The sequence below is a fragment of the Mytilus galloprovincialis genome, chromosome 14, assembly GCF_965363235.1.
Source record: "Mytilus galloprovincialis chromosome 14, xbMytGall1.hap1.1, whole genome shotgun sequence".
NCBI classification, from domain to species: domain Eukaryota; kingdom Metazoa; phylum Mollusca; class Bivalvia; order Mytilida; family Mytilidae; genus Mytilus; species Mytilus galloprovincialis.
In genome coordinates this window covers 17,466,651-17,481,468 of record NC_134851.1, presented here as the reverse complement: position 1 = coordinate 17,481,468, position 14,818 = coordinate 17,466,651, and the positions used below count along the sequence as shown (strand labels likewise).

At 32.4% G+C, this 14,818-nt stretch overlaps 1 protein-coding gene across 8 annotated transcripts in view; it reads left to right on the top strand.

Moving 5' to 3' along the window:
* Window positions 1-14,818, top strand: part of LOC143059033 (sodium-driven chloride bicarbonate exchanger-like) — a 66,021-nt gene that overhangs the window by 32,436 nt on the left and 18,767 nt on the right. For 7 of the 8 annotated variants that reach the window (XM_076232504.1, XM_076232506.1, XM_076232500.1 and 4 more), the window contains 6 exons: window positions 6,135-6,380; window positions 7,693-7,839; window positions 10,427-10,536; window positions 11,344-11,518; window positions 12,581-12,714; window positions 13,321-13,876. In XM_076232504.1, coding sequence (XP_076088619.1) covers window positions 6,135-6,380; window positions 7,693-7,839; window positions 10,427-10,536; window positions 11,344-11,518; window positions 12,581-12,714; window positions 13,321-13,876 — 1,368 coding nt within the window. Of the gene's footprint in view, window positions 1-3,453; window positions 3,472-6,134; window positions 6,381-7,692; window positions 7,840-10,426; window positions 10,537-11,343; window positions 11,519-12,580; window positions 12,715-13,320; window positions 13,877-14,818 lie in introns of all 8 variants that reach the window. The other variant, XM_076232502.1, reaches the window with a different exon arrangement.

The window sequence follows — 14,818 nt, the reverse complement described above, 5'->3', positions numbered from 1 at the left end:
CAAGAGCAATTTAGATTTTACAACCTTCATCCGAAGTGAACCGCTGTATTGTATTTATAATTGATTTGCTCTAGTCCTTAAAATGCATGAAATACTTGCCACTGGACATTAGCTAAGCGAACAAATTAATCACTGGGTAGACAATGGTAGAAATGATAGCAAGGAAGATTCTCGATAGATGATTTTACAGACTATTGATAATCAAGTCTGGTGAAATGCTGTTACACTTATTTCCAATAATCAATTCTTTGAAGGAAAGACTAATCTTTTGATCAATTATGTCCTTACTGAATATTGGGATAATCAATAATTGGTTGATTGTGCAAAAGTTCAATAATTTGAACCAACACAATATTCTGAGTGCATACTGTACTTATTCAAGGGAGATAATCCATGTTACAATACTGAATGTCATAGTTTAAATAATGTCCCATTGTAATATAGGTACAATATTTAAAAGTTACTACAATATCAGTTAAATTAAAGTTCCTATCAAATTTAAAGAGCTTATAATTGACCTTTGTTAAATATTGGTCTATAGAAATAATTTTTTCTAACAGTTCTCATCTTTTAGACCTTCTGCCATCTTTCAGACCTTTTGCAACTTTTGGACATTTTATTATAAGTATTTTAACCATAGATTCATATTTCAAAAATGAGTTCACAGGTTCACTTCAAAAATAAATAACAGCCAAACATATTATAACAGATTTATCGTCAACATTAAAGAAAAACTTGATATTACAAAAACAAAGTGGTGCTAATTCTGTCATACTCTAGCACACTACATTATAACATGGGATTCTTCTTCAACCACTCTAACTATGGTACTTAGGAATTGTTTAATTTAGGGCTTAGTCAATGTGAATGATTCCATTACCACAGTAACTTATATATATTAATTCCATGTTTAGAGCTAGTTTCCTAATGCTTGTAGATTAAAGGTTTGGTTAATTTGCTTGCTTGTATAAATGTTTGCTCAAGCATTGTAATTAAAAATTGACATTTACACTAAATAGATAGGCAGGGCTTCAACTCATATACATTGCTTAACAACCAAAAGCATGTATAAGTATACTGTATACAAGCTGAAGCCCCGCCCATCTATTGATGACAGATGTCAATCTTAATTACAATGTTTGAACAAACATTTATACAAACAAAGCAAGCAAACAAACCAAACTTTACACTACAATCATTAGGAAAATAGCTCTAATTCCATTGCTAACTCAATTATTAGTTAAGTTTACATTTAAAGAGAGCTGTTTTTGTTGAAGGTTTGATTAGAACCTGAAGTGTGTTTTTTTTTTAGCTTACAGCACATTATTAAATTCCTATTTTTAGATGTATGAAATTTTTATGTTAATTTTAATTTTTATTCATTAGTTGTTTTGAAACTTATAGTTTGTCGTTTTGAAACACTAACTTTTATCTATACCATCGCAACCAATAAAGCTTTTCATCCTGAGCACTCATTTAATAACAGTAGTCTCATTATCGAACATTTCATAACATCAGGCCTTGAGGTCACAGAAATTTTGAGTAAGTACTTAAATTGTCGTACTAAAACTCAAGAGTTCAACCACTCAAAATACAGGATATGTGTTAGAGCACATTTTTTTAACTCCCAAGTATTGATTTAAGCTTTAACTCAGTGAAAGATTTATAAGTGTAATGCTCAAGTAGGAAAAATGCTTAGTATTTTTTTTAATCCTATTATTATCAATCCAATTATCAGAAATACCAGCCTCTACACCGAATTTCTTAAATTTTACACTCTTAGAAAACTCATTATAAAAATTGGATTTCATGTCCTCAAAAGTCTTGAAATAATCAAAAAGTTTTACTTTTTTATAAGTCCTTTTTAGCTCACCTGGCCTAAAAGGCCAAGTGAGCTTTTCTCATCACATGGCGTCCGTCGTCATCGTTGTCCGTCGTCGTTAAATTTTACAAAAATCTTCTCCTCTGAAACTACTGGGCCAAATTTAATCAAACTTAGCCACAATCATCATTGGGGTATCTAGTTTAAAAAATGTGTGGCGTGACCCAGCCAACCAACCAAGATGGCCGCCATGGCTAAAAATAGAACATAAGGGTAAAATGTAGATTTTGGCTTATAACTCTGAAACTGAAGCATTTCGAGCAAATCTGACATGGGTTAATTTGTTTATCAAGTCAAGATCTAGCTGCCCTGAAATTTTCAGACAAATTGGACAATCGGTTGTTGGGTTGCTGTCCCTGAATGGCAATTTTAAGGAAATTTTGCAGTTTTTGGTTAATATCTTGAATATTAATTTAGATAGAGATAAACTGTAAACAGCAATAATGATCAGCAAAGTAAGATCTACAAATAAGTCAACATGACCAAAATGGTCAGTTGACCTGTTAAGGAGTTATTGCCCTTTATAGTCATTTTTTACCAATTTTTCGTAAATTTTTGTAATCTTTTACAAAAATCTTCTCCTCTGATACTACTGTGCCAAATTTAACCATACTTGGCCAAAACCATCATTGGGGTATCTAGTTTAAAAAATGTGTGGCGTGACCCAACCAACCAACCAAGATGACTGCCATGGCTAAAAATAGAACATAGGGGGTAAAATGTAGATTTTGGCTTATAACTGAAACCAAAGCATTTAGAGCAAATCTGACAAGAGGTTAAATTGTTCATGAAGTTAAGATCTATTTGACCTGAAATTTTCAGACAAATCAGACAACCGGTTGTAGGGTTGCTGCCCCGGAATTGGTAATTTTTAAAGAAATTTTGCCGTTTTTGGTTATTATCTTGAATATTATTGTAGATAGAGATAATCTGTAAACAGCAATAATGTTCAGCAAAGTAAGATCTACAAATAAATCAACATGACAAAAATTGTCAGTTGACCCCTTAAGGAGTTGCAGCCCTCTACAGTCAATTTTTAACAATTTTCATAAATTTTGTAAATTTTTGTAAATTTTTAACAAAATATTTTCCTCTGTAACTAATGGGCCAAGTTCATGAAAGATGAAGATAATTGTAAGTAGCAAGAATGTTCAGTAAAGTAAGATCTACAAATACATCACCACCATCAAAACACAATTTTGTCATTAATCCATCTGTGTCTTTTGTTGAATATGCACATAGACCAAGGTGAGCGACACAGGCTCTTAAGAGCCTCTAGTTAACTATTTTCATGAATTTTGTAAATTTTTGTAAATTTTGAACAAAATATTTTCCTCTGTAACTAATGGGCCAAGTTCATTAAAGATGAAGATAATTGTAAGTAGCAAGAATGTTCAGTAAAGTAAGATCTACAAACACATCACCATCACCAAAACACAATTTTGTCATTAATCCATCTGTGTCTTTTGTTGAATATGCACATAGACCAAGGTGAGCGACACAGGCTCTTAAGAGCCTCTAGTTTGACAACTCGTTGTGTCTATGATTATGTAATATCAGTGATGTTTTAGGGGTCTACAGGAACCAAGGTAAGGATTGGTGTGTTTTTACCTCTATCCTCTGATTGGATGATAACTAGACCTCTGTCTTATGATTGGATAATAACCAGACTAAAACTATAATATATGTACATGTATCAAGAATTCACGTTTAAGAATGATCCACCAACCCCAAATTCACCAGCCTTTATTAATGAAGAACAACCATACATGACTCAAAATATAAATATTATTTGTACTTCGCTCAAAACAGGTAGAAATGCTGAGCACAGCATTTCTTTCTACCTGTTTCTATTAGCCTTGTACAAATAACATTTATGTTTCGAGACTATGTATGGTTATTCTATATTTCTTCTCCCTTGTCTGTTGAAAATTTGTATTTATTTTGAGTTATGTCCCTTTATAATCGTGTATGCTAGTGGGGCCATCATCTGTGTCCCATGGACATGTTCCCCATTTACTTTTTTTTCCATACTGAAATATTGTAGACAAAAAATTTTACTTCCTGCTTTTAAGTACAAGTTGGCCTGAGATGATTTGGCAAGATCTTTAGGTCTGGTCTGGTCTTACAGCTTTGCGTGTGTTCAGGTTTTAAACATCCATGGCCTTCAGATTTTGTGTATATGTCATGCACAGAAAAGCGAACTCAGAAGCACAGAATTAATTAATAGTGTTATTTTCAGTTAGTCAAGATAAAATTGTCATTTAGATTACTGAAAGAGAGAGTTAGTTGAAGATAAGATTAATTAGAAATGGCTGAATCTAATAATCAATGGAGCGTTTTATTGCTTATTCAATCAAACTCTTTCATGTGAACCAGATATTGGACAAGTTGTATTGATAGATATGTCAGGATATTTTGATAATTTGCAGCAAATTGTCTTGATATTATTGTAGAGTGATAATCTGTGAAGGGTGACATATATAACATCAAGGGAATACTGTCTTGAGATAATTGTAGACTGTCAAACAATGAAACGTTGACATTTATATAATATCAAGGGAGAACTAGTCAAAATTTGTTATAACTATGTGTTAAAATCTCATTTTCTGATAATTATCTGTTAATAGGTTTGGAACAGACAACTATTCATTTCTGAATTTTTATGCCCCATTTATGGACATTATGTTTTCTGGTCTGTGTGTCCATTGGAATTTTTGTTCGTTTGTCCGTCTGTCTTCAGGTTAATGTTTTTGGTTGAGGAAGTTTTTGATGAAGTTGAAGTCCAATCAACTTGAAACTTAGTAAACATGTTCCTTATGATATGATCTTACTAATTTTAATGCCAAATTAGAGTTTTACTCCATTTTCACGGTCCATAGAACATAGAAAATAATAACGCCGATGGGGCATCTGTGTACTAGGGAAATATTTTTGTTTAAAAATACAATTGTCTGAATTTTTTAAGTTAATCTTCTTCGTTTGATTAGGAATCCCATCAACTTTTGAATGTTAAAATGTTATTTGAGAATAGGATATTTGTTAACTGGATCTGAGTCTGTTTTATGGGTTATCTCCCTTTTGTTAACTTCCTGATGAAATATGATATAATGTTACATTGTATTTGCAATTCCAACAAATCATAAAGCTTACTAAGAGAGAGAGAGAAAAAGAGAAAAAAAACAAATTTATACCAATTTCCTTATAAAATAAATGATTAATATAAATATATTTAGTACAGGAAGTGTGCTAAACTTCAAACAGTCAATCTTTCTAATATTGAGTAAACATTTTCCTCAAAGAGAATTCGTGTCTGTCAGTAATCCTTCCCATCTTAATATAACTTAATTTGATCTTATTTCTCCATTAATAAATCAATAGCACCTAATTATTGATGATTTCATACATTTAAGGGATATTAACAGGTTTTTGATGTTATTTGATTTTACCATTAGAAGGAGCCTTGAACTACTTTGTATGTTATTTTTTTAAATGTGCAATTTTCTACATTCATTTCCATCATATGTTTACAAACAACAGCTGAATTTATTTTTCCTGAGGATTTTGTTGACTGGCATTCTGTTTCAGACATTGATAGATCTATACTAGCTATCTTATAGTGTAGCGTGGATTCATTATTATACGTATACGTTGAATAAGAAGGCAAAAATTTATATGTTCAAGAATATATATACAAATTTTTTGTATGATTATATTAAGATTTTTGGAGAACAACAAATTCAAATATCCACAAAAAATGCAAGTTTGCCTCAATCCGCGAAAATTAAATGAATCCATAGCATATCATTTAAGATGGTACCCAACACTTTAACTAAAATTAATTTTGCTCGTTTAATTTTCTTAAAATTTTGACAAAGTATTAATACTTTGATCCTTTAACAAAAATGTAAAAGTTTTAACCAAACAACCGTTTTATCAGAAAAATTACACTGGTTATATAGCAGTTTGACAAACACTTATTTTGATCATTGAGAAGCTTAATATTCCCTTAACAACATAACGTAATTAAAATGTTTAGCTGATTTTACAGAGTTATCTCCCTGTAATGTTAGGTACCACCTTAAGAAACCTGAAATTTATGATAACTTTATCAAAATTTCTTTTGCTGTATGGATATGCTTAGACTTGTCAAAATAATTATGTTACAGTAAAATACAAATAAACATATTTCCAGTAGCAAAAAAAAATCCGAAAGTTTAGAAAAATATAGTTTTCAAAATTGTATTTTCAGTTAAATCTCCACTTCATGAAGAAAATTCCACCCGGTGCTGAGGCTGCTAACATCCTGGTTGGAGAAGTAGACTTTTTAACCAATCATCAAATTGTGGCATTTATACGATTGCTGAAGCCTGTGATGGCTGATTTAACTGAAGTACCTGTTCCTACAAAGTTTATATTCGTATTACTTGGCCCTATGGGCAATTCGGCTCATTACCATGAAATAGGCAGATCTATTGCTACTCTGTTCTCAGACGAGGTAAGTTACAATGTACTAGAATGTCTAGAGGCCTAGGGAATCCACTAACATTACTCATTAATCATCAGGAATTACAATGTACTAGAATGTCAAGAGGCCTAGGGAATCCACTAACATTACTCATTAATCATCAGGAATTACAATGTACTAGAATGTCTAGAGGCCTAGGGAATCCACTAACATTACTCATTAATCGTCAGGAATTCAATATTACTTTAAGTTTACTCAAATTTTTGTGTCGCTTTTTAAGAATCTTTGATTCTGTTTTAATTTCAGATCAAAGTTTATAGATCTTAATAACTTTGTGAAACCTTCATACAATTTTATAAAATTTGGAAAAAGCTTATTCATGTCAGATCAAAGAGCAAAATTTTTTTGTTGGCTAGTATTTAACTGATAATCATGATGCTTTTTTTTAGAGTCAACATTAAGCTTTTACACTGACTTGTTGGCTAGTAAATGTGATTATTGAGTGTCTCCCATGTTGACTATTGAGGGGGGGGGGGCAGAATTTTTTTCAGGACTTCAGGATCAGTTGTTTTTAATTTCGGGATTGACCCTTTCGGGATCCGGTATTTTTTTTTTGATGTTTGAGATTTCAGGATTTAATTTTTTTTTAAATTCGGGACCTTGTGATTTCATGTTTTGAAGCCTGGGATTTCGGATCAGGACCCCTCCAACCCCCTCCCCCTTTCCTGCCTGTGAACATGCATCAGACAGAAACCAAAGTTAGAGAAAGAAAACCCAGATTATTAGCATCCATTACAGTCGACTGCATTGAGTGGGTAGCTAACGGTAATATCTTTGGTTAGCTTGTATGATAGCTGAACCTTGAAGTCATTATTAGGTAGGTATACTACCCTCCTTTTAAAGTAGCCTAGTCCAACAGACAGATAGATTGGTTATCTGTCAGACTAGTCTCCTCTTAAAAGGGGGTAGTTTACCTTACATAATAATGACTTCAGGGTTCAGCTAGCAAGCAAGCTAACCAAAGATATTACCTTTAGCTACACACTCAATGCAATCAGCTGTAATTTTGCTGGATTTCTAACAAATGTATTTGTAAAAACTTGACCAGTGTGGTCAGATGATTATAAGTACACAGCAAATATTGAATACCTGTTTTTCATGCATATAGTTCCTGTTTGAAAACATAATTTTTGGTTTGTTTTGTAATACAGTTATTTAAACTCAATGTTTATTTAAAGTTTACAATTAGTAGCTGCACTGTTTCAAAATTGGGGAATCTAATTATATAAAACCTAAAGAATTACATACCTATATTTTTAAATTCTTTTTTTCTGTTAAATAGGTTTTTCGTGATGTCGCCTACCATGCTCACAACAGAGAAGATTTACTGACAGGAATTGATGAGTTTCTGGATCAGGTGACAGTGCTGCCACCTGGTGAATGGGATCCTACAATCAGAATAGAACCACCAAAAAGTGTTCCATCACAGGTACAAGATTCAGAAACATGTTATTTGGATCAATAACAAGTTCACTTTAAAGTACTGTTCATTGTTGGTTTTTGGTTTTTTTCATAGATACCAATTTTCAAGGATTGAAGAAAATGGTATGTTTGTGGATATCTAATTTTCTTAGTTTTACATTGTATGAATGTCAATGAGGCAACTCGCCACAAGAGTTCTGTAAAAAAAAATATGGATCATTCAATGTTGTTGTTAACCCAAACCAAAGAAATCTATGAAATTATTGTATGTTTGGTATATGTCAAAATTGAATTAGATAAATAATAGGTTGTTACACATTTCATCAATGCAATTTTTATACGACCGCAAAAATTGAAAATTGTATTGGTATGATGTTGGCGTCGTCGTCTGCGTCGTCGTCGTTGTCCGAATACTTTTAGTTTTTGCACTCTAACTTTAGTAAAAGTGAATAGAAATCTATGAAATTTTAACACAAGGTTTATGACCACAAAAGGAAGGTTTGGATTGATTTTGGGAGTTTTGGTCCCAACATTTTAGGAATCGGGGGCCAAAAAGGGCCCAAATAAGCATTTTCTTGGTTTTCGCACTATAACTTTAGTTTAAGTAAATAGAAATCTATGAAATTTTGACACAAGGTTTATGACCACAAAAGGAAGGTTGGGATTGATTTTGGGAGTTTTGGTTCCAACAGTTTAGGAATTAGGGGCCAAAAAAGGGCCCAAATAAGCATTATTCTTGGTTTTCACACAATAACTGTAGTATAAGTAAATAGAAATCAATGAAATTTAAACACAAGGTTTATGACTACAAAAGGAAGGTTGAGATTGATTTTGGGAGTTGAGGTCCCAACAGTTTAGGAATTAGGGGCCAAAAAGGGGCCCAAATAAGCATTATTCTTGGTTTTCGCACCATAACTTTAGTATAAGTAAATAGAAATCTATGAAATTTAAACACAAGGTTTATAACCATAAAAAGAAGGTTGGCTTTGATTTTGGGAGTTTTGGACCCAACAGTTTAGGAATAAGGGGTCCAAAGGGTCCAAAATTGAACTTTGTTTGATTTCATCAAAAATTGAATAATTGGGGTTCTTTGATATGCTGAATCTAACTGTGTATGTAGATTCTTAATTTTTGGTCCCGTTTTCAAATTGGTCTACATTAAGGTCCAAAGGGTCCAAAATTAAACTTAGTTTGATTTTAACAAAAATTGAATCCTTGGGGTTCTTTGATATGCTGAATCTAAAAATGTACTTAGATTTTTGATTATTGGCCCAGTTTTCAAGTTGGTCCAAATCGTGGTCCAAAATTAAACTTTGTTTGATTTCATCAAAAATTGAATAATTGGGGTACTTTGATATGCCAAATCTAACTGTGTATGTAGATTCTTAATTTTTGGTCCTGTTTTCAAATTGGTCTACATTAAAGTCCAAAGGGTCCAATATTAAACTAAGTTTGATTTTAACAAAAATTGAATTCTTGGGCTTTTTTGATATGCTGAATCTAAACATGTACTTAGATTTTTGATTATGGGCCCAGTTTTCAAGTTGGTTCAAATCAGAATCCAAAATTATTATATAAAGTATTGTGCAATAGCAAGAAATTTTCAATTGCACAGTATTCAGCAATAGCAAGAAATCTTCAATTGCACAGTATTGTGCAATAGCAAGAAATTTTCAATTGCCACTGTTGCGCAATAGCAAGAAATCTTCAATTGCACAGTATTGTGCAATAGCAAATATTTTCAATTGCACAGTATTGCGCAATAGCATGAAATATCTAATTGCACAATATTGTGCAATAGCAAGAAATTTTCAATTGGAGTTATCTTTCTTTGTCCAGAATAGTAGTTGAATCAACTTACATCATTGTTTTATACAATATACAATGTATATTCACTTTTACTACCAACTGATAAATTAAAACAAGCTTTACCATTCAGTGATAACAAGCACTTTATTTTACATTTTAATATTTTATGATGTATTTAAATGAGTAGTTATTGTTGCAAACTCCATTAGAAATTTGAATTGAGATCAGTTTTAGAAAAAGGGAAAGGGGGATGTGAAAAAAAAAATAGAGGGGGGGGTTAAATTTTTCTTATTTCAGATTTCATAAATAAAAAGAAAATTTCTTCAAACATTTTTTCAACAGCATAGTGAATTGCTCAAAGGCAAAAAAAATATTTTAAGTTCATTAGACCACATTCATTCTGTGTCAGAAACCTATGCTGTGTCAACTTTTTAATCACAATCCAAATTTAGATCTGAATCCAGCTTGAATGTTGTGTCCATACTTGCCCCAACCATTCAGGGTTCAACCTCTGCGGTCATATAAAGCTGCGCCCTGCGGAGCATCTGGTTATAGCTGTAACAAAATGGTATTTGTAAAATCAAAACTTATTAATTGATTTTAAGAGTTTTTTAAACAATTTTAAGCTTTTCTACATGTGTATAGATTGATTAAGTTCATAACTAAAGTAGTTGGTCTTTTCTTGATTGTACAACAGTTCAAAATCAGAATAAACGATCATGAAATAAATGTATAACAAAAAAAGATGAATAGAATTAAGTATTGATAATATGTTTAATTTTCAGGATTCTCGTAGACAGCCTACTGGTTCCAACTTACCAAATGGTAAACCAGTACCAGAAGATCAAGTAGAAGGAGGAGAGAGTCAAGCTGAGACTTTACAAAGAACTGGAAGGTACCAGTTTAAGTTTATACGTCATATAGTACTCTGTATCTTGTTTAATATAATTGAGAATTGAACTTAGGAATGTGTCAAAGCGACAACAATCCGACCATAGAGCAGAAAACAGACAAAGCCACCAATGGGTCTTCAATGTAGCGAGAAACTCCAGCACACGGGGACTCTCTCAGCTGTCCCCATAACAAATATGTATACTAGTTCAGTGATAATGGATGTCATACTAAACTCTGAATTATACACAAGAAACAAAATTAAAAATCAAACACGACTAACAAAGGCCAGAGGCTCCTGACTTTGGACAGGTGCAAAATTGCGGCAGGGTTTAACATGTTTTTTGAGATTTCAAACCTCCCCCTATACCTCTAGCTAATGTAGAAAAAACAGACACTAATTTGTTTCTTCTTGTTAGTTGTTTGTATATACAGTTTAATTTTGTCTCACCTTTATACAAGAGACCATATGACACAGAAATTAACGAACTACAGGTCACTGTATGGCCTTCAACAATAAGTAAAACCAATATGGTATAGTCAGCTAAAAAAGGCCCTGAATGACAAATGAAAAACAATTCAAACAAAATAATTAACAGTCTAAGTTAGTTTGGTAGACACCACTTGTTTTAAAACTAGTAGATTTAGTTTATTTTCTATATAAAGTTGCACTACTATATGACTATCAGTACATATCAATTTGACAATTATTGAAATATTATTTGGGATAAACTTGAAAAATGTAGTATTCATGCATGAAATGTCCTAAAGTTGCTAATTAAATTGATTTATTTTTTTCTAAATTTTATAGTTTGTTTGGTGGACTAATTGCTGACATCCAAAGAAAAGCTCCATTTTATATCAGTGACTTCAAAGATGCTCTCCATGTTCAATGTGTTGCATCATTTATATTTTTATACTTTGCTTGTTTAACACCTATCATTACTTTTGGCGGACTTTTGAGTGATGCAACGGACAAAAACATGGTAAGTTGGACACTTTATTTAGAGGTTTATCCAAGTAAAAAACCAGTTATTAATTTTCGGTGACACTTGTGATAAGCCCCGAATCATTTGGTTGCCACTTGTGAGATGCCCCAAATCATTTAGGTGGCACTTGTGAGCTCGAGATGCCCCAAATCACTTGGGTTGGTATGTTGATAACTGAATTTAACAATCCTTTAAAATTTTAACATTGTTTTTCATGACATAAGGATGATGTTTTGTCTTTTGCTGGTACAAAGTCAGTTCTTGATTAGTGGTCTCAGACAAGAATTGTAATGAAATTCCTAAATTTAAGAACAGAAAATGCTTTAGTTAATAGAAAAAGATAACCAAAAACACATAATACAGAAAACTGAGTAACACAAACCCCACTATCTCTGCTGGTCAAGAAAGATGGGTAATTTATAATTATATGAAACAAACCTCTCTACACATTTATGTTATATTTTAGACTAACAGGGTACGATAATTTAATTTTAATGTGAAGGGGTTTGAATTTGTTGCACCTTACTGTGTCAGTAGGCAATTGTTCATTTATAAAATGTTATATCTACTCAAGAATAAGGAGATTTGGTAAAATTGCCAATGAGACAACTCTTCAGCAGAGATCAGATGACAGAAGTTTAAAACTACAGGTTACTGTATAGCCTTCAACAATGAGCAAAATTCATACTTGAAAGACTCAGAAATGATAAATGAAAACAATTCAAATGAGGAAACAATTGGGCTGATTTATGTACTAAACAATATACAAAAACAACAAAAATGACAACCACTAAGATGTAATGTCTCCGCGATCCTTATACCCTGCTTTAAAAAAGAAAAGTGGTCTGTCCGTCCATCCAATGCATATTTTTCATCCCTCTTTTCTCAGGAACTATATCATAAGGATTTCTGAAATATGATTTCAGGTGTTACTTAATTCAACTATACTGTATGTTTACAGATTCATCACTCAACAACTTCTTGTTAATTAAAATATTTGGGCGAGGGTATCATAATTGAGCAGTAACTTTCAGCTTCACTTTGTTAATTACATTTCAGGCTGCGTTTGAAAGTTTGTTAGCTGGTTCTATAGTTGGTGTTGTTTATGCATTATGTTCTGGCCAACCATTGACCATCCTAGGTAGTACCGGGCCAGTTCTGGTGTTCGAAACAATATTATTTCAATTTTGCAGGTAGGTACTTTAGTTTACCAGTTATGTACCAATACATAGCCATGCACTCTGTCGATCGTTTATTAATGTCATGGTTTGATAAACTTCAGAAAAAATTAAAAGTTAATTAGTATGCTATTCATCATCAATTACTGAATGAAATATCATTTGTGATTATAATAAAGAAGATGTGGTATGATCAACTCTCCACAAGAGACCAAAATGACACAGAAATTAACAACTATAGGTCACCGTAGGGCCTTCAACAATGAGCAAAGCCCATACCGCATAGTCAGCTATAAAAGGTCCCGAAATAACAAAGTAAAACAATTCAAACAAGAAAACTAACAGCCTCATTTATATAAAAAAATGAACGAAAAAATAAATATGTAACATGTTATTGAGATTAGTGAAGCAATAAATGACTAGTGTAAAACCATTCAAACAGGAAAACCAGCAGTCAAACTTATATATAAAAACAAGAAACAAGAAACCCTTGTGAACCACATCAACAAATGACGACCACATGCACTGAACATCAGGTACCTGACTTATGCACCTAAGACATCACTCAGTAAAAATAGAATGATTAAGAAATAATCTATTATCTTCTTTATATATTTTCAGTACATATGGATGGGATTATTTAGAATTTCGCCTTTGGGTCGGAATGTGGACATTTCTCTGCCTGATGATTATGGTGGTGTTTGATTTGAGTGCTTTGGTGCGGTATATCACCCGTTTTACCGAAGAAAGTTTTGCGCTTTTGATAGCACTAATCTTCATTAAAGAAGCCTTTGCTAAACTGTGGGCTATCAGCCATTCTCATCCTGTAAAGTTAGGAACCAAAGAAAATCCGTATTACGAATGTTGCTGTGATCCCCCACCAAATGATACCTCAGTTTTAAATACAAGCTGGATAAATGCATCAAGTCCTTTTTCAATGAATTATAATGTGACAATAGCTAACAGTTCTGACTTCAATGCAACGGAGGAACAATGGCATCTGATGAATTGTTCATATTGTATGGAGATGGGAGGTGTGGTCAAATTTGAAGGTTGTCATCTTTTTGAAGATCATGTTCCAGACGTCTTTTTCTTGTCTGTCCTTTTGTTCCTCGGAACATTCTTCATCGCCAAAATCTTAAAGAGTCTAAGATTCAGCAGATTTTTCCCACATGCTGTAAGTTGTATATTATGGATTCATTATTGTTGTTTAAGGTGAACAATGAATTTGAAGGTTTAAAGAACAACAAATTTTCTTTAAGCTTGTTTGCAGACTTTGACAAGACCATCAAATTAAATGTCCACTAAAATACAATATTTCCTCAATCCAAGAAAATTGGTATCCACGAAAAATAAAAAATCTGCAGTACTTTACATTGATTATTTTTTTTAGGGAAAGCATATACTTGATAGGGGGGAAGAGAGAATGTCTTGATGACATTATAATTCTATATATACAGAGTTATAATAACATTGCAATGGTATGCATCGAAAAAATATTCAACTCGTGATCAAATAACACTGATAATTAACTCATGCGCTTTGGGCATAGGTGAATTAATGTGTTGTTCGGTCACTCATTAGATATTTTTCTCTATTTGAATTCATTAAAATTATTTTATGATTATCTGTTGAGAGTGCCCGGTGCAGAAATATCATATTCCACACATTTGGTGATAGAATCTGCTTCACTAATGATTTTTATACGACCGCAAAAATTTTAATTTTTCGTCGTATATTGCTATCACGTTGGCGTCGTCGTTTTGCCTCGTCGTCGTCGTCCGAATACTTTTAGTTTTCGCACTCTAACTTTAGTAAAAGTGAATAGAAATCTATGAAATTTTAACACAAGGTTTATAACCACAAAAGGAAGGTTGGGATTGATTTTGGGAGTTTTGGTCCCAAAATTTTAGGAATTAGGGGCCAAAAAGGGCCCAAATAAGCATTTTCTTGGTTTTCACACTATAACTTTAGTTTAAGTAAATAGAAATCTATGAAATTTTGACACAAGGTTTATGACCACAAAAGGAAGGTTGGGATTGATTTTGGGAGTTTTAGTTCAAACAGTTTAGGAATTAGGGGCCAAAAAAGGGCCCAAATAAGCATTATTCTTGGTTTT